This window comes from Ipomoea nil, unplaced genomic scaffold (assembly GCF_001879475.1).
Source record: "Ipomoea nil cultivar Tokyo-kokei standard unplaced genomic scaffold, Asagao_1.1 scaffold1735, whole genome shotgun sequence".
In the NCBI taxonomy this organism is placed as follows: domain Eukaryota; kingdom Viridiplantae; phylum Streptophyta; class Magnoliopsida; order Solanales; family Convolvulaceae; genus Ipomoea; species Ipomoea nil.
In genome coordinates this window covers 135,100-156,826 of record NW_017618163.1, presented here as the reverse complement: position 1 = coordinate 156,826, position 21,727 = coordinate 135,100, and the positions used below count along the sequence as shown (strand labels likewise).

General features: G+C 35.5%; 1 protein-coding gene across 1 annotated transcript; it reads right to left on the bottom strand.

Moving 5' to 3' along the window:
- Window positions 1-17,824: 17,824 nt before the first annotated feature.
- On the bottom strand, window positions 17,825-21,449 carry LOC109191984. Its single transcript, XM_019342618.1, has 4 exons — window positions 21,179-21,449; window positions 20,880-21,092; window positions 19,704-20,264; window positions 17,825-18,328 (listed from the first exon to the last, which is right to left on the bottom strand). The coding sequence occupies exons 1-4, from the start codon at window positions 21,423-21,425 to the stop codon at window positions 17,991-17,993; spliced, it is 1,359 nt and encodes a 452-aa protein (XP_019198163.1). The 5' UTR covers window positions 21,426-21,449; the 3' UTR covers window positions 17,825-17,990.
- Between the last annotated feature and the right edge of the window lie 278 nt (window positions 21,450-21,727).

The window sequence follows — 21,727 nt, the reverse complement described above, 5'->3', positions numbered from 1 at the left end:
ATGTAAATAATTTTTACATTGGAGAAATATAAAGACAATATAACTAATAAAATTATTTCTCTTAATTAATTTATTGATAATGAATAATTTTTTTTAAATAAAGTATTGTAGGGACAATGTAGCGAATATAATCAATTGGTGAATTTGAATGTAAAGAATTTTTATATTGGAGAAAAATAAATACAATATAACTAATGAAATTATTTCTTTTATTTAATTTATAGATAATGAATAAATTTTTTCGAATAAAGACATTGTAGACACATAATTCTAAATTAAAGAAAGCATATGTATTATTTTTTGTTGTAGCTACTAAATTATTACGGATTATTTAATTTAATAAGAGTAAAATAGAGTACTAATTATGCAAACTATGATTGGGATGAGGTTCGAACCTAAGACCTTTCTTAGGTTAACGGTGAACTAACAGAAATTAACGGAAAATATAATATTTAACGGAAAAGTTAACGGAAAATCATATTCATTAAGGATAAATTAGGAAATCTTAAGGAAAAATTAAAATCTGATCAATCTGAGCCATTCATTTGATTAAAAAATTTAACCGCCATTTTTTCTACCCATTATAGGCCTAACTCTCTTGGGCTCTTATTAGTATAGTAGATTTTGTTCCTTATGAGTATGGATTCTGTACCTTGTCGTTTTGATCCAGAGTCCATAATGTTATGTGGACCCTGGTCCATAATTTAAATTGCCTTGAAGGATACTATTTGTTTCACAAGTGATATGGAACAAAATATCAATGAGAGTTTGTATATATGTAAGTTCATCTTTAATAGTTTTTAATATAATTTTTATTAAAATTTTAATAAATATATTAATCGGTTTGTTATAAAATAATTTTTTGTTACGAAAATAAATAATTAAAACACTATTATAATTATTATATTTTAAGTGTAAATATATTAATTATTTTTAGTTGGAATTTAGAAATTGATGTATGGATTATTAAATAATGTATTGGTTTATGTTTATTAGTGTAAATATGATAAGAACGGAATGAATTGTATTGAATGAGATGATTACAAAGAGTACAAATAATGAGAATATATACAAGGAAGAGTCACAGGATGACTGGGATAAGGAGTTATAAACTGACTCAAATACATAGAGTCTTAATATTCTCCCTCAAGCACACATGGTGTACTAGTAACTTGTAGGTTGTCTCTAAGAAAAGAAAATCTAGGGTCAGGTAGAGCTTTCATAAATATATCTGCAAGTTGATCTTTGGTTGAGATGAAGTTGACTTGAATATCTCCAGAAGCCACTCTATCTCGTACAAAGTGATAATCAATTTCTGCGTGCTTGGTGCATGCATGAAAGATTGGATTGGCACACATATAGGTAGCACCTAGATTGTCACACCATAGCTTTGGAACAGAAATACCTAGCGCATTTATTTCGCGTAGCAACGAAATAATCCATAATACCTCTGCAGTCTGCATAGACATCTGCTTGGGCTTTGTATTTTGCCTTAGTGGAAGACCTAGCAACATTTCTTTGCTTCTTACAGACCCAAGATATAAGATTAGTCCCCAAAAAAACAGCAAAACCACTAGTGGACTTACGATCTTCAGGACAACCAGCCCAATCAAAATCAGAAAAAGCATAAATTTCCTTTGACATTGATTTCCGTATACGCAACCAAAACCAATTGTCTCCTTAACATACCTCAAGACACGTTTCAATTACTCCCAATGTGATGTGGTAGGAGCATGCATGTGCTAACAAAGTTGATTAACCGCAAAGGATAAATCAGGTCGTGTAACAGTGAGATATTGTAGTGCTCCAGCCAGGCTCCTGTACTGCGTAGGATCATCATATAAGTCTGCACTAAACGGAACAGTTTTCGAAACAGATATAGGAGTAGAAAGAGGTTTGCATTCTGCCATTCCAACACGGTTCAAAATATCATTCATATATCGCTGTTGAGACAATAGGATTCCAACATCACATTTAATAGTTTCAATGTCAAGGAAAAAATTTGGTTCACCAAGATCTCTAATCTTGAAAGTGGCAGACAATTTTGAGAGTAAGTGAGTAACTAAGGCCTCATTACTTCCCAATACAAGAATATCATCCACAAAGACCAACAAATAAACCAGTGCAGAATCTTGAGAGAAATAGAATAGGGAGACATCTGTCTTTGATGCTTGAAAATCAACAGATATTAAAAACGTGTGTAAGCGATTAAACCAAGCGCTAGGAACTTGTTTTAATCCATACAGGGAACGTTTTAATAAGCAGACTTGGTGTGGAAAATTAGCATCAATATAACCAGGGGGTTGCTTCATATAAACAGTTTCATCCAAATTTCCATTTAAAAAAGCGTTATAAACATCTAGCTACCTGATAACTCATCCAGATGATAAAGCTAAGGATAATAGAAGCCTTACAGTTGTGGGTTTCACCACTGGGCTGAATGTATCAAAGAAATCATGACCTGGAACCTGATTGAAACCGTTTACTACTAACCTGGCTTTATGCCTCTCAATTGTGTCATCAGTCTTCCTTTTCGTGCAAAACACCTATCTACACCCAATAATATTCATACCTATTGTGGAAGGAACAAGGGACCAAGTCTGATTTTGTAGTAGAGCATTAAATTCTTGGTCCATAGCTGATGTGAGTCTAATTGAGCATGTTTCTTGTGTTCATTTGATTACATTTGTTGGGTTCAAATTCATGAAAGTGGTTCTTTAATTGCATTTTTCATTGTTTTATCAATTAGATGTGGTTTACACTTGTTTTGAAAGTTTTACGGTGTTTGTTAGTGTTTTGAAACCATTTTAGGTCAAGTGCAAGAGCAAGGGAAGTTCTAGGACAAATTTGGAATCAAAATGGACCAAGGAGGCTGCTATAGAGGATTGGACGCGTCGAGATTCGGACTCGATGCGTCCAAAAATTCCAGTAAGTTACGGGTCGAGTTCAGGACTACTCGACGCGTCGAGCAGTCCATCCGAAGAAGCAAGATTTCTGACGCCTTAGACTCGACACGTCGAGCAGGCGGGTTGTAGCATTCGGTAGCTTCCTAAACTTCGGGCAGAATTTCCTATTTTGCCCCGGTTTGATTCCCGCTATTAAAGGACGCCTTGCCCAACCCTAGACCAGATCGTGCTCAGTTTTGGAGAAAAGAAAGAAGAGAATTGAGAGCCACAAATTGTCTTGGGGACAAGGAGAAAGCTAAGGAGATTCGGGAGAATTGCTTGGTTTATTCTTATACTCTTAGATTATTTTGTACTCTCTTTATTTTATTATGAATTCTAGTTTAGCCATGCTTGGCTAAACACCTTAGAGATTCTTGGGTGATAGTATTTATGAACCTTTGTGCCTAGTTCATATTATTCTTAATATATTATTATTTGGGTTTTATACTTGTGTTGTAATTGTGAATTATTTTGTTAATGCTAGTAACTAGTGGCCATAGTTACTTGTTTCGTATGATATCTTTGTGTCACAACGGGATTTGGGCATGATTTAGGCACACACAATTGCACTCAACTGTTGCACATTGGGAGAGGACAAATTGATTAAGGAGTTTAATTCTTGAATATTGCACATCGGCAGATGGTAGTAGTTAGAAATTTATTGTGAATGCTTGTTCTTATTTTATTGGGTGTTTATATCACGGGAGTGGATATTCACTAAGGTTAGAGACTACGGGAGTAGCTCTATACCATCTTTGCATTCTCACACTTGTTTAAACACAGATTTAATATTGAACTTAGATTGACACTAGGTGATTAAATACTTGAATCCTAGGAATCTCATTCTCTCTCTACTGTTTTCACAAACCTGTTTGTTTTCTTTTAATTGTTTTAATCAATCATCCATGATAATCATTAGGATTATATTCATAAGAATAAATTAGTAGCTAGTGCCTGATACGCCACACTTCCCTGTGGATCGGTAACTCGTTACTCCGAGTAATTATTTGTTTGAAATTATACTGCAATCAATAGATTCACGCCACTCATGATATTTAACAGCTTAAGTGTAACACGTAGGTTCCGTAGGACAAACCTGAGCAGCCAGAACCGTAGGAGGAGCCTGAGACTTACTGTGAGTCGCCATGGAGTGGGTGCGGATGGTTGGCCTCGTCGACTTGCCACGCGGACACCGTGCAGCATCTACAGGTTCGGCCGAGGATGATGTAGGCTACACGGAATCAGCTTGCATGGGATCGTCCAGCAACACGGCCTTTAAGGTCGAATCTGGATGAATAGAATCCGGTTAAGCATTGCTGACGTCATGGTGGATAATAGATTCCGCCCCGGGAGCAGTCTGAGTAGGTGGTGTAGCCTGCAAGGAAGATTTAGTAGCAAAAGGAAATACGTCTTCATCAAATTTGACATGCATGCATGTGTAAATCTTATTATTAGTCTGTAAGGCCATGCACCTATAACCCATAAAAGACTCAGGATAACCTAGGAAGACACAATGAGAAGACCTGTATGAAATTTTGTGACGATTGTATGGTCTTAAGTGGGGATAACACAGACAGCCAAAGACACGAAGAAAAGAATAGGAAGGAGGAGACTTGTGCAACACATGATGAGGACTAGAATTGTTTAAGACACTGGAAGGAATTTTATTAATCAAATAAATAGCAGTCTCAAAAGCAAAATCCCAAAAACGATATGGAATAGAGGCATGAGCCATAAGAGTGAGCCCAGTTTCAACAATGTGCTTGTGTTTTCATTCAACACGCCCATTTTGCTCATGAGTATATGTACATGACTGTCTACGATTAATGCCTAGTTGCACAAACGAGGAATGTAATTTCTTATATTCAGCTCCTAGATCAGATTAAATGTACTTGATTTTGCGATTAAATGAACACTCAACTAAAGCACAAAATTGATCAAATATGGCATAAAGATCATATTTCTGCTTCATAGGAAAGTACCAAGTGTAACGAGAATAATCATCAACAAAGATGACAAAATAACGACAACCATTAGAAGATAGCAAAGGAGTTGGTCCCCAAATATCGGTGTATATCAATGTAACACCTCACTTTTCTTAAACCTTAATTACGGGACTTAACTTAAAAGGGAAACTAAATAGTATTAAGATAACATTAAAAGCTTAACAGTCAAACCACAAGAGGTGTCACCGCCACAATCACCCCACACGGTGATTGCACAGGCAAGGAAAAGTTCTAATTAAAGTCAAGCTTAAATAACTTCAAACAAACTTGGGGAAACTCTCTGGTGTCTGACACCATCAAAAATAGCTAACAATAACAAACTTCCAAAGTCTTAACAAACATAATTGATAAAGAGTTTAGACTACAACTAGCACTCTAAGGCCTAAGCTAAGCTAGTCTAACTCGACCGCGCTCAAGAACTGGGCCACCTGAAAGGGATTAACAAACAAGCAAGTAGAAAAATAACCCGTTAGCACGAAGCTAAGTATAACGTCACTCAACCCTGTAAAGTACTATAGCATATACTTTTGGAAAACATTTGCCACGTTCACTTAGATCAAGAAATCTTAATCACTTCAAACAACGCTTAATCATACTCAACAATAAGTTCTAGATGCTTGCAACCTAATCAAAAAAATAGACATGCTTTCTCAAACATTTAATTCATCCACAATCTCATGTTTTGCCAAGCGGCGGCCCTGGGCGACGGACCACTCCATGGTCTGTCCCCTGGGATCGTTGCTCCACGGTGCTAGCCGGCGAACCTCCACGGGGTTCGCTGGCTAGTACCGTGAGGCAGTGTGGTGCACACTGCCTGGTGCACCAGAGGCCTTCTCTGCACCTGCAATCCAACTTAAAGCAATCCAACACTCCCAAATCCTCAACAACTCAATCATAGATCAACAATATCTCACTAATAGCTCAACAATAACAATAATCTAGCATTTCTAAGCATTTACACTTCAATCTAGACTTCACAGAGTCAAAATAAAGCTAGTTGGGAGTCCATGGGTTATACCTCTTCTTGTTCTTCTTCCTTGTGTGGATCTCAGCCTCCTCTCCACTCAACTTCCACCACCTAAACACCCCAAACAATAACAATGATCTAAGCCTAAGAAAACTCAAAGAATGGAGACAAAGAAGACACTAAAACAAAGGGAGGAGATGAATGGTGAAAGACGGAACTTACTGTGTATTCTCCTTCTTTCTAGTAGACAAAGATTGGGAGAGGCAAGGGAATGAGATCAGGGATTCAATTAGGGAAAGCTGTGGTTTTATAGGGTGCAAAACCTAGGAGATTCTCTCATGATTGGTGGAGGGCAAAATGGTAATTTGGTTGATTCTCTAATGGCCCGTTTGGTTCACGGAATAGGCCGGGAATGGCTTAGCATTCCCAGTAATAGGCCTATTCCGTTGTTTGGTAACCATTTCTATTACCAGGAATAATATTCCTGGTAATAGCCTATTACCTCAAATAAGGTAATAGCTATTACTAGGGGCCCCCCTGGTATTAGCCTATTACTGAACGCTCAGGAATAGATTTTAGAATCTATTTCCTTTTTTACCCCTTTCTTTAATCTAATTTTTTTTATTCTATATATAAATTTATCCTATTTCACACCGTCGTCGCCACCACCACCATCACCGCCGCCGCCACCACCACCACCACCACTGCCGCCGCCGCCACCACCACCACCACTGCCGCCGCCGCCGCCACCACCATCGCCACAACCGTCGCCGCCCCCACCACCACCGCCGCCCCACCACTGCCACCGCCACCACCACCGCTACCACCCCAGCACCACCACCGCCACCACCACCACCATCACCACCACCGCCACTACCACCACCACCGCCACAACCGTCGCCGGCCCCACCACCAATGCCACAACCGTCACCGTTACCACCACCACCGTCGCCCCCACCACTGCCACCGCCACCACCACCACTGCCAACACCACCCAGCAGCAGCACCACCACCACCACCGCCACAACCGTCGCCGCCCCCACCACCAATGCCACAACTGTCAGCGTCAACCGTCACCACCACCACCGTCGCCCCCACTACTGCCACCGCCACCACCACCTAGCAACACCACCGACACCACCACCACCACCACTGCCACCACCACCATCACCACCACCGCCACCAACATCGCCACCACCACCACCACCGCCACCACTACCACCACCATCGCCACCATCACATATTTTCATAAGGGTATTTATGTCTTTTAAAACATATTTCATTTCTATTCCTTAAATCAACCAAACACTGTAATATAATTCCTAAAGTCTATTCCTTCCGCGAACCAAACAATAGAATACATTTCCTATTCTATTCCTTGCCTATTCCATTCCTTATGGAATAACATTCCTATTACCTCAAAATTCATTCAGTGAACCAAACGTGCTGTAAAAGCATCAAACAAAGAAATGGAGGCTTGTGGTCTACCATGCAACATGGACCAAGGTCTAGAAGGATAGTTTTAAATAGTTTGGGGGTCAAAATAGATTTTTCCAAAAATAATTTCTAGATGACCACTTGGTTTAGGTTTCTCATATTTCTCCTGGCTAATAAGCTACTCAAACTATTAATAAGTTAAACATAAATATAGGTTTTATATAACATTTAATGCTATATATATATATATATATATATATATATATATATATATATATATATGTGTGTGTGTGTGTGTGTGTGTGTGTGTGTGTGTGTTTAGGATCAGGTGCGCAGGCTACTTCCCATGCGAAAATGCGGTATGTGCACTTGAAAGCTCAAAACCATGCACTTGAAGGCAAAAAAATTACATTTGAAGGCAAATAGATGTGCAATTGATGTAATTTATGGTACCAAAAATGGAGGTTATTCAACTAAAGTGTTATTAAACCAATTACCCATACAAATCGTTTGTAAATCTCACAAATTTCATTAGAAATTTAGTTATATTTTATTGAAAAGAATGCACAAGATATAACAAATAATAGCCAGAATTGTGCACTTGAAGGCAAAGAAACATGCACTTGAACGCAAAAAATCTGCACTGAAGGAAAAAAAATGGTTCACTTGAATGCTAAGTTTAAAAAAAAAAACACACAATAGTAAGACACACATACACTTGTAGGCATTAAATTAAGCATTTGAAAGCATAAAGAGGACCACAAGAAAGCAAGGGAGAAAAAAAGGACATTAAAAGGGAAAATACGAAAGAAATTAATTATGCACTCTTAGAAAGAAAAACATGCACATAAAGGCTACAAAACGTGCACTTGAAGGCCAAAGATTTGCACTCAAAGGCACAAAGATGTACACTCAAAGGAGAAACTAAGTACTGAAGTGAAATTGATGCACTCAAAGATGAAAAATATGCACTTGAAGAAGGAAAACTGTGCACTCGAAGAAGGAAAAATGTGCACTCGGATACAAAAGAAAAGCTGACTTGTTTATTCAAAATTACAAATATGCCACCACACGTTTTAAATTAAAATTCAATTATGGCTGTTGATTTGGATTGCATCTATGGTTGGAAATTGTTCGCATTTTTTTCTTGTTTACCTTATGAGGCTTTTTTATTTGATCCGCAATTTATGGTACCAAAAAGGGAGGTTATTCAACTAAAGTGTTATTAAACCAATTACTCATACAAATCGTTTGTAAATCTCACAAATTTCATTAGAAATTTAGTTATATGTTATTGAAAAGAATGCACAAGATATAACAAATAATACCCAGAATTGTGCACTTGAAGACAAAGAAACATGCACTTGAACGCAAAAAATCTGCACTGAAGGAAAAAAATGGTTCACTTGAATGCTAAGTTTAAAAAAAAAAATTACACAATAGTAAGACACGCATACACTTGTAGGCATTAAATTGAGCATTTGAAAGCATAAAGAGGACCACAAGAAAGCAAGGGAGAAAAAAAGGACACTAAAAGGGAAAATACGAAAGAAAATAATTATGCACTCAAAGATGAAAAATATGCACTTGAAGAAGAAAAACTGTGCACTCGAAGAAGGAAAAATGTGCACTCGGATACAAAAGAAAAGCTGACTTATTTACTCAAAATTACAAATATGCCACAACGCGTTTTAAATTAAAATTCAATTAGGGTTGTTGATTTGGATTGCATCTATGGTTGGAAATTGTTCGCATTTTTTTACCTTATGAGGCTTTTTTATTTGATCCGCAATTTATGGTACCAAAAAGGGAGGTTATTCAACTAAAGTGTTATTAAACCAATTATCCATACAAATCGTTTGTAAATCTCACAAATTTCATTAGAAATTTAGTTATATGTTATTGAAAAGAATGCACAAGATATAACAAATAATACCCAGAATTGTGCACTTGAAGGCAAAAAATCTGCATTAAAGGAAAAAAAATGGTTCACTTGAATGCTAAGTTTAAAAAATAAAAATAAAATATAGTAAGACACACATACACTTGTAGGCATTAAATTGAGCATTTGAAAGCATAAAGAGGACCACAAGAAAGCAAGGGATAAAAAAAGGACACTAAAAGGGAAAATATGAAAGAAATTAATTATGCACTCTTAGAAAGGAAAACATGCACTTGAAGGCTACAAAACGTGCATTTGAAGGCCAAAGATTTGCACTCAAAGGCACAAAGATGTACACTCAAAGGAGAAACTAAGTACTGAAGTAAAATTGATGCACTCAAAGAAGAAAAATATGCACTTGAAGAAGGAAAACTGTGCACTCGAAGAAGAAAAAATGTGCACTCGGATACAAAAGACAAGCTGACTTATTTACTCAAAATTACAAATATGCCTCCACGCGTTTTAAATTAAAATTCAATTAGGGCTGTTGATTTAGATTGCATCTATGGTTGGAAATTGTTCGCATTTTTTACCTTATGAGGCTTTTTTATTCGATCCGCAATATATATATATATATATATATATATATATATATATATAATATATCAAATGCGGTACTAGGCTTTGGGTAAAAGGAGAGGTTAAATCTCAGGTAAAAAAAAAAACGCGTTGGCAATTTGATCTTTTTACGTTTAGGTCAAACTTAAGGTGTGTGGTTTCTGTGTTTAAGGTGCATCAGTTCTTCAGTTAAAAATTTAAGGTGCGTTTTTAGTTGAAACTTAAGATGTGTCAGTCTAAAGCTTTAGGTGCGTGGTTTTCCTTTTTAAGGTGCATTGTTTTCCTTCTTAAGGTGCTTTGTTTTACTTCTTAAGGAACGCCATTTTTTACAGTTTGCTTCTTTAATTGAGAACGAGCCTTTTAAAAAAAAAAATCATTGATTTGAGTCGTTAATCTAGATTTGATCAACTTAAACAAATCTAACCTCATCTTTCACCTGGGAGCATCTCCGCACTTAAACTGCGTCTATTATATATATATATATATATATATATATATATATATATATATATATACATATAAAGGGGTGGGGTGGGGTGGGGTGGGGTGAGGGGGGACAGCTACTCCCACAGTGGCTCCGTCCCTGGTACTATGGACTAATTGATATCGCTACTTATTTACTTTAACCAAGAAGCACACATCCTTAATGAATTTTTCTAAACTAAAATCCAACATAAAATATTGAAGTATTTTTTTTGGGTAGTATTGTCTTTTGATAATTCAAAACTTTATTAGGTCATCTCCATTAGTAATTTTTGGACCAGATTTGGAGAAAATTTTAGTGAAGTAGGGGAGAGAGGAGATCCTCTTGTAAGGAAGAGGTTTTTTCAGAAATGTTGGGACCCACTGCTTTCTCATGTAATTCCTGCGCTACTCGCGTGAAGGCTACAATGACGCCCATCGTGTGCGTTAATGGCATTGTTTTACATTTCTTTTCTTTTTTAAAAAAAAAATCAGCATTTTTTTTTCCTTTTTTCTCTTTCCTACAATCTTCTATTTCCTAATCAAACTTAAAAACTCTTCAAAAATCACAACAACAACAACAACAACAACAACAACAACAACAACAAAAACAAAAACAAAAACAAAAACAAAAACAAAAAAATCCATTGTTAAGGATACCCTTAGGCCCTAGCTATTAAAAGATTCAAGCATGAGTATACCAAGTGGTTGAAGTCACAAACTGAAGTGATCATTCTATTACCAAATATATCATATTTTAATCAATTTGATTAATATGAATAGTCATACACTCTCATCTATGGACTCCCTACTCAGGATACCTCATAATTATATAACAGAAAAATATCTTTGACTGTTTATTTATTTATACTTGTATATATGGACTGAATTTCATTGTTTGATTTATTATTTATAGAGTTAAAGTCACCTACATGAACTCATTATTATAGTTGATATTACCAACTATCGAATTAGTTCAATCCTATGGAACTGCTGCGCTCTCGGCAAATTATATTTCAAAACTGTTCATAATTATGAATATATAGTTCAAAAATTATGAACATATAGTTTTATAATTATGAACATAGAGTTATGAACATAATTACGAACATATAGTTTTGTAATTATGAATACAGAGATTCAATAATTGTGATTATGAAATTAAAAATTATAAATATATAATTTTATAATTATGAATATATAGTTCAGTAATTATGAACATAGAGTTCTGTAATTGTGAATATAGAGTTCAATAATTATGAATATGAAGTTAAAAAATTATGAATATATAGCTTAATAATTATTAACATAGAGTTCAATAATTATGAATATAGAACCGCGTTCACCTTGACTACTCTCTAAGTAGTCATTTATGATAATAGTGATTTATCATCCTAAATGTAATAATTTTTAACAGTAGAAGAAAAGAACCAATAATAGCAATTCAATACCGTAATGTAATAAGGATTTTCAAAACAATATGACTATATTCGTTATCAAAATCAACTGATGGTGAACCATTTCATTTTTTCAGCCCGTCGCACGTATACTTCTGGACATAAGAGATCTTTACCATAATTGATTAGTTAAAGTTCCCAATGATCTCTCGAATTTTCACTGATTGATTAACCACTTGAATTACCTAGCGGAGCTGGTGATGAACCATTTTCATACTTCTATATACAATTATATCAAGAGAAAATGACATTTTTTCTTCCTTATGAATAATATGCCTATAGTTTTTTTTTTCCTTTAAATTATTCATGTATCAACAACCTTAGCTCCTCAATAATTTTGAAAATGGTAATTTTTCTCCTCTGTTAAATGAGATTTTGAATTGTTAGAAATAAGAGCAAAATAGGTATTTCAAGTCATTTTCCTTCTCCAACAAATTATTATTTATATGTGAGAATCAGAATAAATGCAAAAAATAATAGACACCATTTGCAAATATTATAATTATAATTATAATTTTAAACTAATGCTTGTAATATAATTAAGACTTAAATACAAATTAACAATAATGAATATTTGTGTTAAGTATATAATTGAGGGGGGGAATTTTCCCCTTAGGGCATCCACAATGGTTTTTCCATCTTCTTTTTAAATTGTGGACCCAACTCCTCCACATCACCTTATAATTAGAATCGAAACGGACCGGTGGGGCGGGACTCGCCAAAGTCTACCATATGGCAGGGGAGCATTAAGAATCCTGCCAAAATACAAGCCTAAAATAGGTCGGCTCGGCCCAGCCAACGGGCCAGTCAAATTTAAAACGTTTTAAATTTAAATCAAAATTAATATGAAAAAAGTTAATAAGCGTATACTAAAATAAGTTGAATAGTTTAAATGTATATTAATGCATTTTTAATTTGTTGAACACAATAATAAATAATATAGTAATAAGTCATAATAAATAATCAAATATATAATATGTGAATTTATAAGGCAATAACAAATAATTTATACAATGTACTACTTACTAATACATTTTTTCAATATAAATAAATAAATTAACATATATTTATATATATAATTATATAAATGATTTATATATATACACTAATATTAATAATGTATACATACTAGGCGGGCTTGATGGGCCCCGCCAAAGCCCGCCATTTTTTGCGGGACATGTGGGTAAAAAGCACGGCAAAATACGGGCCATAAAATTCAAAGTCCGTCTTGTACTGTCTTTTTGGCGGGGTGGGATGGGCTAAGCCAGTTTTGACAGCTCTATTTATAATCTCCTTTTCTATTCTATCTCCAATCCTTCTCTCCTTTTCTCACTTTTTTATAATTAAATAAATTTAATTTTATAACTATAATTTTGATTTTAAATAAAAAATAAATTTAAATAACTAAATGAAAATTTTGAAATAAATTTTAAATACTATATATACCAAAAATTAATAAAATTAAAAGTTTTTAAAATAAATTTTAATATAGAAATTTACAAAATAAAATAACAGATTAAGCCAAGCACCTTGTGCTCGAATGACATGTAGTGACCTCTCTCATGTGGAAGGTCGGCGTTGTTGACTCTTTGTACTTCATTAGATTGAGAAAGTATGTTTGAACATATACTACAATGTAATAGAGTTAGCAGCATTTAAAAAAGAATTAAACAAAAAGAAATCAAGCCGTAGCCAAAAACAAACAAACAACCAAACAAAATCAAGTCATATCTTGATTTTGGTTCATAACAAACAAAAAATTTTGGGTAGAAAGGGGGTTTATCTCGGGTAATCATCTTGGTTTCCCTTCTTTGATGGGTAGAAACAAAAGGGAGATTTTGGGTATATTAAAGGTAGGATGGTTAGTAGGATTTAGAGTTGGAACCACAAGTTCATCTCTAGAGCTGGGAGGGAAGTTTTATTGAAAAGTGTGGTTCAAGCTATTCCTTCTTTTGTCATGAATGTCTTCCTTCTGCCTCTGTCCACGGTTAAGGAGATTGAGGGATTGATGAATGGTTTTTGGGGGGTTGTGAGGGAGAGGGTGAGAAAGGAATAAGATGGAAAGCTTGGGATAATTTGTGTGTTCTAAAAAAAATGGGATGGTATGGATTTTTACAGATTGAGAGAGTTTAACCTTGCTATGCTGAGCAAACAGGTTTCGAACTGTTGCACAATCACTCTTCTCTTGTTGCCAGGGTGTTCAAAGCCAAGTATTACCCCAATTGTTCTTTTTTGAAGGCCAACATGGGTAGTAATCCCTCCTTTATTTGGAGGAATATTCTGGAAACCAAAGTTATCTTTAAAAACAATAGCAAATGGAGAGTCGGAGATGGGTGTTCGATCAAAATCTGGAAGGATTTTTGGTTCCTTGATACTACTAACTCTGATGTGACCACTCCGGATCCCCCTTATCCTTTTATGAGCAATGCCAATGTGCCCTCTCTTCTTAATGATTAAAATTCTGCTTCGGACGAGGACATTATCCGGGACATTTTCAACATCAGGGACCCCAAGGTAATCACTAGTATCCCTTTGTCTACTGATAGAAGGGAAGATAAGCTTATATGGGCTAGGGAAGGTATAGGTCATTTCTCTGTTAAAAGCTGCTATAGAGCCCAGTTACATGATCTTCAATAGTTATGCTCTGGAACCATGTTCACCATGCTCTGGAACCGTATTCACCATGTGCATGGTGAACACGGAATAGATCCATAATTTCTAAGCTGTAGATTCATAATTTCTATACTGTAGATTCATAACATCTATACTGTAGATTCATAATTTCTATACTGTAGATTCATAATTTCTATACTGTAGATTCATAATTTCTGTACTGCGAAGACGAAATAATGCGATTGCAAAGAGAGAAACGTCGTTAACAACAAATGAAAAACAAAATTATGAATCTACATCATAGAAATTATGGATCTACCCTTGTGTTCACCATGCGCATGGTGAACACGTTTCCACAGCATAATTTGCGCATGATCTTTCTATTCAGACTCCTCCCAATTGTTATGCCATGGACCTGAGTCCACCTTGCAAGGTGGACCCAGGTCCAAAACGATGTAGCTTTGCGCATCTGGAATAACGGTGCCATTAGTGGTACCGTTTTCTCAACTAATAATTTTTTATTATTATTTTTTTTTTGTGAATACAGAGTTCAAAAATTGTGAATATAGAATTCAAAAAGTTATGAATATAGAGTTAAAAACTTGTGAATATAGATTCAAAAATTGTGTTATACTGTTGATATAATTGTGAATATAGAGTTCAAAAATTGCGAATATAGAGTTCTGTAATTGTCAGGAACGAAGCCAGAAAACTTGAATTGGGGGCCGATGTAGTAGAGAAAATTTACAATGTTAGTCCACATTATAATTAATTGCACCATATTATTATATACATCATACATTATTGTGATTATTATTGATAATGATTTCTAATTATGCTATGTGTAATAAAGTATAAAATACATAATTATATGAGTACGATCGACACAGATGTCGATCGTTACTTTAGAATTTTTGTTACATAACACAAAATATAATAATAACAATAACAACAACATTTATTTAAATATAGATTGTCACTTAACATCAAATAAAAAGTTTTGTCAATTATTTTATCACCAAATTTTATCATAATTAACTTATATTCATTTTACTGGTTAACTGAATATTTCAAAATTTGAGAGATAAAAACAAAAATCAAGATGAATTAAATAATCAATATTACTTTTTGTCAATTTCAAAACTAATCATTTAAACTAGTAAATGTACATTTTAAAAATGTAAATAAATAATTAAAACACACAATAAATCACTAATTAATTAATCAACATATATAACTAATAAAACCAAAGCATATATCTCAAATTTAGAGATTTTTTTTAAAATTAAAATGTATACTTGATGCCGCGCCATTCATTATTAAAATCTTGATAAAAGAAATAAGATAATAAAGAAAAATGATCACTTTAATTATTTGATTTATTTCTTTTTATTTAATGAATTTGAACTTTAATATATATTTTGAGTTTATTTAATATAAACATAATAGATTTTTCTTATAAAAATAATTAGAGGGGGGCCAAAAGTGTATTTTATCTCTACTACATCAATATATACATACATATTTACTAAAAAATTTAAGGTGAGGGTAAGGGTGGGGTGGGGGTGGGGGCCCCCTACTCCCTAAGGTGCCTCGGTCCCTGGTAATTGTGAATATAGAGTTCTGCAATTGTGAATATTGAGTTATGAAATTGTGATTATAGAGTTCAAAAATTGTGAATATTGAGTTCTGCAATTGTCAATATAGAGTTCTGTAATTGTGAATACATAGTTCAAAAATTGTGTTATATTGTTAATTTACTTGTAAATATTGAGTTCTGTAATTGTGAATATAGAGTTATGCATGTAATGGTGAATATAGAGTGTAATTTTTATTTTTTTAAAATTCAAACGGCATCGTTTTGAAGCAAAAAGACACTTGTTTTGAACACGAGTCCACCTTGCAAGGTGAACGCGGGTCCACAGCATAATTTGCCGACTCCTCCTACTTGGACAGTAGTATGGAATCTTAATATTCCCCCAAAGGTGAAAGTATTTTTCTGGCAAGTTTGTTCCTCTTGTCTTCCTACTGCCAATCTTTTACAACTGAAAAGAGTGGACTGCCCTACTTTGTGTCAAGTTTGTTATGAAGAACCGGAAACAATTTTCCATGGTGACTTGCAAAATGGCGAAGGACTGCCTGACCAGAATGACCAGATTTTTAAATCCTGAAGGATACACATCCTTCCTTTTCTAATTGGATATACAAGATAATATCAATGCTCTTAACAGTAATGATCTCTCTCTTTTGATTATGTTGTGTTGGAATCTTTGGCTTAGCAAGAATGATAAAGTATGGAAGAATGTTTCTACTTCAACTTTGCATATTATTGAAAGAACCTCTACGTACCTGGAAGAATGGAGGAACCTCACTGAAAGGGAGAACATAAACAGATCTGTTCAAGGAGTTGTTACTATATATCAAATGGAAAAAGGCCCAACTTAGATAGTCAAAACTTAATGTTGATGCTGCTCTTGATGCAAATGGGGGTAAGATGGGCTTTGAGGGATTCTAAGAGATGATCAAGGGCATTTCAAAGCAGCCAAATGTATTCCATGGAGACATGCATGCCTTTTCACCAAAGGAGGCTGAGGCATTGGCAATTCGGGAAGCCCTCTCTTGGCTCAAGCTCCATCAGTTTGATCATGTTATGTTATTGTAGAAACTGACTCCTTAACTGTGGTGCAAAGTTTAAATTCTATGACTTGATTTTGTTAGATATCAAAGATAAGCTTAGTTGATTTTCCCATGTGTCTATCTCTTTTGTCAAGCGATCTGCGAATGAGCAGCTCATACTCTAACTCGGGAGTCCGTTTCTAAGCCAAGTTGCGAGGAATGGAGGAATGGTTTTCCCACCATCCTGCTTTTTTTTGTAATGTGCTTGCAGATGATTTAAGTAATGAAAATTAGTCTTTGCCCTTTAAAAAACAAAAAAACAAAAAACGAAAACAAAAAAACAAAACAAAACAAAACAAAAAACGAAAAACAAACAAAAAAAACAAAACAACAAATTTTTATTTTTTTTTAAATATAGCATTAATGGTAGGGGACAAGATGTCCTCGAGTGCACGTGGCCGCGTGTGAGCGCAATGCTATTAGTGGACTGTCATGCACACTTACACCTTTCTCTTCATTTTATTTGGAGAGGAGAGAACTTATTTTCTTTTCAGAAGATAATTTTCTCTCTTACAACTATATATTTCTCTTTTTTAATCTCCACAATTAAAAATATCCTTATATGAATATCATTCTTCCTAAAAAATTAAATTCCCAACCCCACACCCCCACAATCCTTATATATGCATATAAGGATTGTTGAATCCTCAATCCTTATATGAATATCATATTTAGCTTTTAAGCCACCAATGCCCTGGACCCCCACATTGCTTTCATGGGAAAGAAAATGTACCCCATTACCAACTATTTCATGCTCATCATTGAAAAGTACCCATATATAATTACTTCACAATTCCCAATAAACATTCACTGACAACCTGGTATGATCTGTCAGCTTTTTCCCTTTACAATTTGCTTTACTTCTTCTATACCTTTCTTTAAACCTCTGGTTCCCATGAAGAATTAATCAAATAAATACAAAACCAATCATTTGGATTTACCCCACATTTGCACAAGGTACCCATCACACTTGCTGCCAATAATAGACAACCCAGCTGAACTTTCCATCTTGGCCCTGGGCCCCACCTGATGCATCCCACTGGCCCCACCATGTTTGAGGTTGTGTCTGTACTCAACTGCCACATGTTCAAACACCTCAACCTCAAACATGTTCAGCCTCAGCTTTGGGTTCATGGAGTCTCTCACATATGCAAAGGGCAATTGGTCTCTTGGATTGAATGCTTCAAGTTCATTGAATAAGAGGCATGAGAAGAGATTTGTTGCCTTGCTATGCTTCCTTATAATCACTGCACTATCTGGGACATCTGGTGAGAACGATAAAATCAATACGTACTGAAATTCAGATATACTGTAATGTCTAATCTAATGTTATAAATTTGAGATTTTACAGTAAGTTTGAAGTTCAGGATAATGTAACCAGTATTTTTAACGACATAATATTCCCTCCGTCTCATTTTGTTTATCTGGTTTGATTAACGAGACTTGACTAAAGTTATTTTTAATTTAATTTTTCATAATAATAAGTTTAGTATTAATATATAAAATTTATATATTTATAAACTACATTAAAAGTACTATTAAACACACAAAAAAAAATAAAAATTACTAAATAAAATAAAAAATGAAGAAATAGTTAGTTTGACTGATGAATAGTAAACTGGACAAGCAAAATGGGACAGAAGAAGCATCTGAAGATCAAAATCAGATTTTGTGTTTGATTAATTCTTACTCTACAATATGCCTTTAATACATTCTTCTTTTTTCTATTCCTTTCACTTTGCTTTGGGATGATGGAGAATCCATTTTTACGCCATTGTCCACTCTCATTCAACTAGGACTAAAAAGGAGCTAGCATGCGTATCTTACTCAATATAGCTTTTCCAAAGTAGATTAACCAAACTTCAACTAAAGGTGGGAAGTTTCATGATTTCTAATACAATATTAAATCTTGTAAAATTACATCACTTTCATAAAAACATGTGAAATGATATTAAATTTTGAGAGATTCTCTCACCTATTGAACTAGTCTTTTGATATAGGCAATACATATTATTGGCGATTGACCGGAAAAACCAGTGCATGGTGAGAAAGGGTTATTTAGAAGAGGGTTACCTGGTGTTAAAATAAGAATTCGGTGTGACAACTATTTTAAGTGAGATAGAGTTGTCTGCTCATCCAATGTTGGCATAGCGGAAGGAGCTGAGCAACCTCGGTGAACGGACTCCTAAAATCTAAATATTACTTTACAATCTCACCTATTGATCGAACTAGTCTTTTGAGATGACAATACATGAAACCAGTGCATGGTGAGAAAGGGTTATTCGGAAGAGGGCTACTTGATGCCAAAATAAGGGTTCGGTGTGAAAATTCTTTTGAGTTAGGTAGAGTTGTCGTCTGAACATCCAGTGTCAATGTAGCGGAAGAAGAAACCTAGGTGAGCAAACCCCTCAAATTTAAGTATATTTCACAAAATCTCTGGTAGGGCGATAATCCTATCAATTTCTACTTGTGACTAAGCTCTCGAGTTAGAACTAACTATTAACTCCGAATTACTAAAAACACATTGCACATAGAAAAGAAGAAGACTATTGCAAATCAAAAACCAGAATCATCACTTTCATCATCCACTAATACTATATATATATATATATATATATATATATATATATATATATATACCTGAAGGATAAGGCTTCTTGGATGTCCATGGCTGCATCCCATTCTCACAGTAAGTCTCCATTTGCATCCTCAAGCCATCAACAGCCCCCCACTTCTTCCACCGAGCCGTCGCCATGGCTTCCTCCATCGTATGCAGATACAAAGGATGCTTCGAAATCGCCATATCCACGCCCTCCTTAACAACCAGCGAATGAACCAACAACAATGGATCAACTACTAACCGCATCTTCGCATCTGCCCAGATGCTGTATTTTGCGTTTGGGAACAGCCTGTGGGTTAAGTACTTTGGTATCACCCCATTCATGGCTGCATTCTCGTACAGCCTCTCCTTGTCAACCCTCACAATCCTCCACACCCCAACGGTGATGATTTCCTTAGATTTTGTGGAGATTAGGTTGTAGTTGTGAAGACCGTTGATTGTTACATCGTCCACAAACATGAAAAAGCAGACAGTGTTCAGGGTTGATGATCCTAGGCCCTTTGGCTGCCGGATTTTGTCATGGTCGTTGAACATTGCTGACACTACAACTACCCCATTGCATCCTTCCATGGCCGTCTTATCTAATCGTTCCAAGAAATGAAATAAAAATCAGGGCACAGACTAGTTTAGTAGAATGATTACATAAAGAACAGATACGTTTCAAATGAGCCAGCACAGACAGTTCAGTTAGTTTCTGGGGCAATAGATTGTTGATAAATTAAAGACACATGATCGAGCTCGAGTAGTGATAGTGTAGGAATTGTTCTTTTAAGGCACTAGGTATTGGTCCTCCCAACACCTCGGCCCGGGATAATGGAATTGCTCAATTAGTTGCAGAGGTGATAGATTGTTGGTAAAAACACGAGTTCGAGCTCGAAATGTCATAGTGTAGGACTTGCTCCTTCTGGGCACCTGGTATTGTCCTCCCAACACCTCGACCCGGGATAAGAGAATTGCTCAATTGGTTTTCAAAGTGATAAATTGTGGGTAGAGACACAAGAATGACAAAGTCGAACTCAAGCAGTTATAATGTAGGACTTATTCATTTTGGGCACCAAGTATTGGTCCTCCCAATGCCTTGGCCCGGGATCCGAGAATTTTGTGTTTTGTAGGAAAGATTTTAAATGAGGCTGTTAAACACCAGAAAATGATCAAAAGCCACAAAATTTAATGAAAATTAATTGGATCATACAAACCCGAGTTGCTAACCGGAAACGGTTTCAAGAATCCGCAGGGGATTTCCTTGAGATCGTCGCTATGATCGAAATACGAAAACCGTTTCTCGGCGGTGAAATTGCCGCCGAAACTCCCTTCGCCGTCGCCCTGAACATACCTAAGGTTTCCGGCGCCCAACGCCGACGATGAATCCCGGCAAAGCCGTTCGATTTCCCTCACGACGTCCCAGTAACCTGCGAAACCGGCAACGACCCATTTCTCAGAACAGAAAACCCACCCAAAACCCGGCATTAGAGCGGCGAAAAGACGAAAACTTTACCGGAGAAGAAAACAGGGGAGACGCAGGAGGGGCGGAGTGTGGGCAGTGCGTGCTTGTGCTCGCCATAGGAGGAGTTGTAGGAGAAGGAGGTCTGGATTGGAGCGTACAGCGGCCGCCGGAAAAGGCCGTCGGCGGTGGAGAGAAGCGTGCGGAGAGCTAAAAAGAGAGCGGCGGAAAGGTAGAGAAGGGAGATGCAGAGTAGCTTCGAGTGGAAGAGAGGCGGTTTGGACGTCGTTGCCATTCCCATAATAGGCCATTGCTTTCATCGATATATAAGTATTGTAGTTTTGTTAGTATATTTTAATGTGAAATCTAAAACCTTGTTTTTCTCACCAATTGTGTAGTGTTTGTGATGGTGATATTAAAATTTTGAAATTGGAATTTCAATCAAGGAAGAGATAAATGGTGAATGCCTAAAAAATGGATTTTGATTTCAAGTTATATCAATGTATAAAGTGAATGTTTTATGAAAAATTTATACATAGGGTTCGTAAGTAATTCAATTTGGGACGATGGTAAGATTACAACGGTGATGTAGTGAACAAAATG

Bases quoted from the DNA above. Each gene is read 5' to 3' on its own strand.
- LOC109191984 (XM_019342618.1), bottom strand. From the start codon at position 21,425: ATGGGAATGGCAACGACGTCCAAACCGCCTCTCTTCCACTCGAAGCTA. The intron at 20,265-20,879 runs GTTTGTATGATC...TGGAACGATTAG, and splicing joins GTTTCCGGTTAGCAACTCGG to ATAAGACGGCCATGGAAGGA. The intron at 18,329-19,703 runs GTATATATATAT...CGTTCTCACCAG, and splicing joins CAAGAAGCCTTATCCTTCAG to ATGTCCCAGATAGTGCAGTG.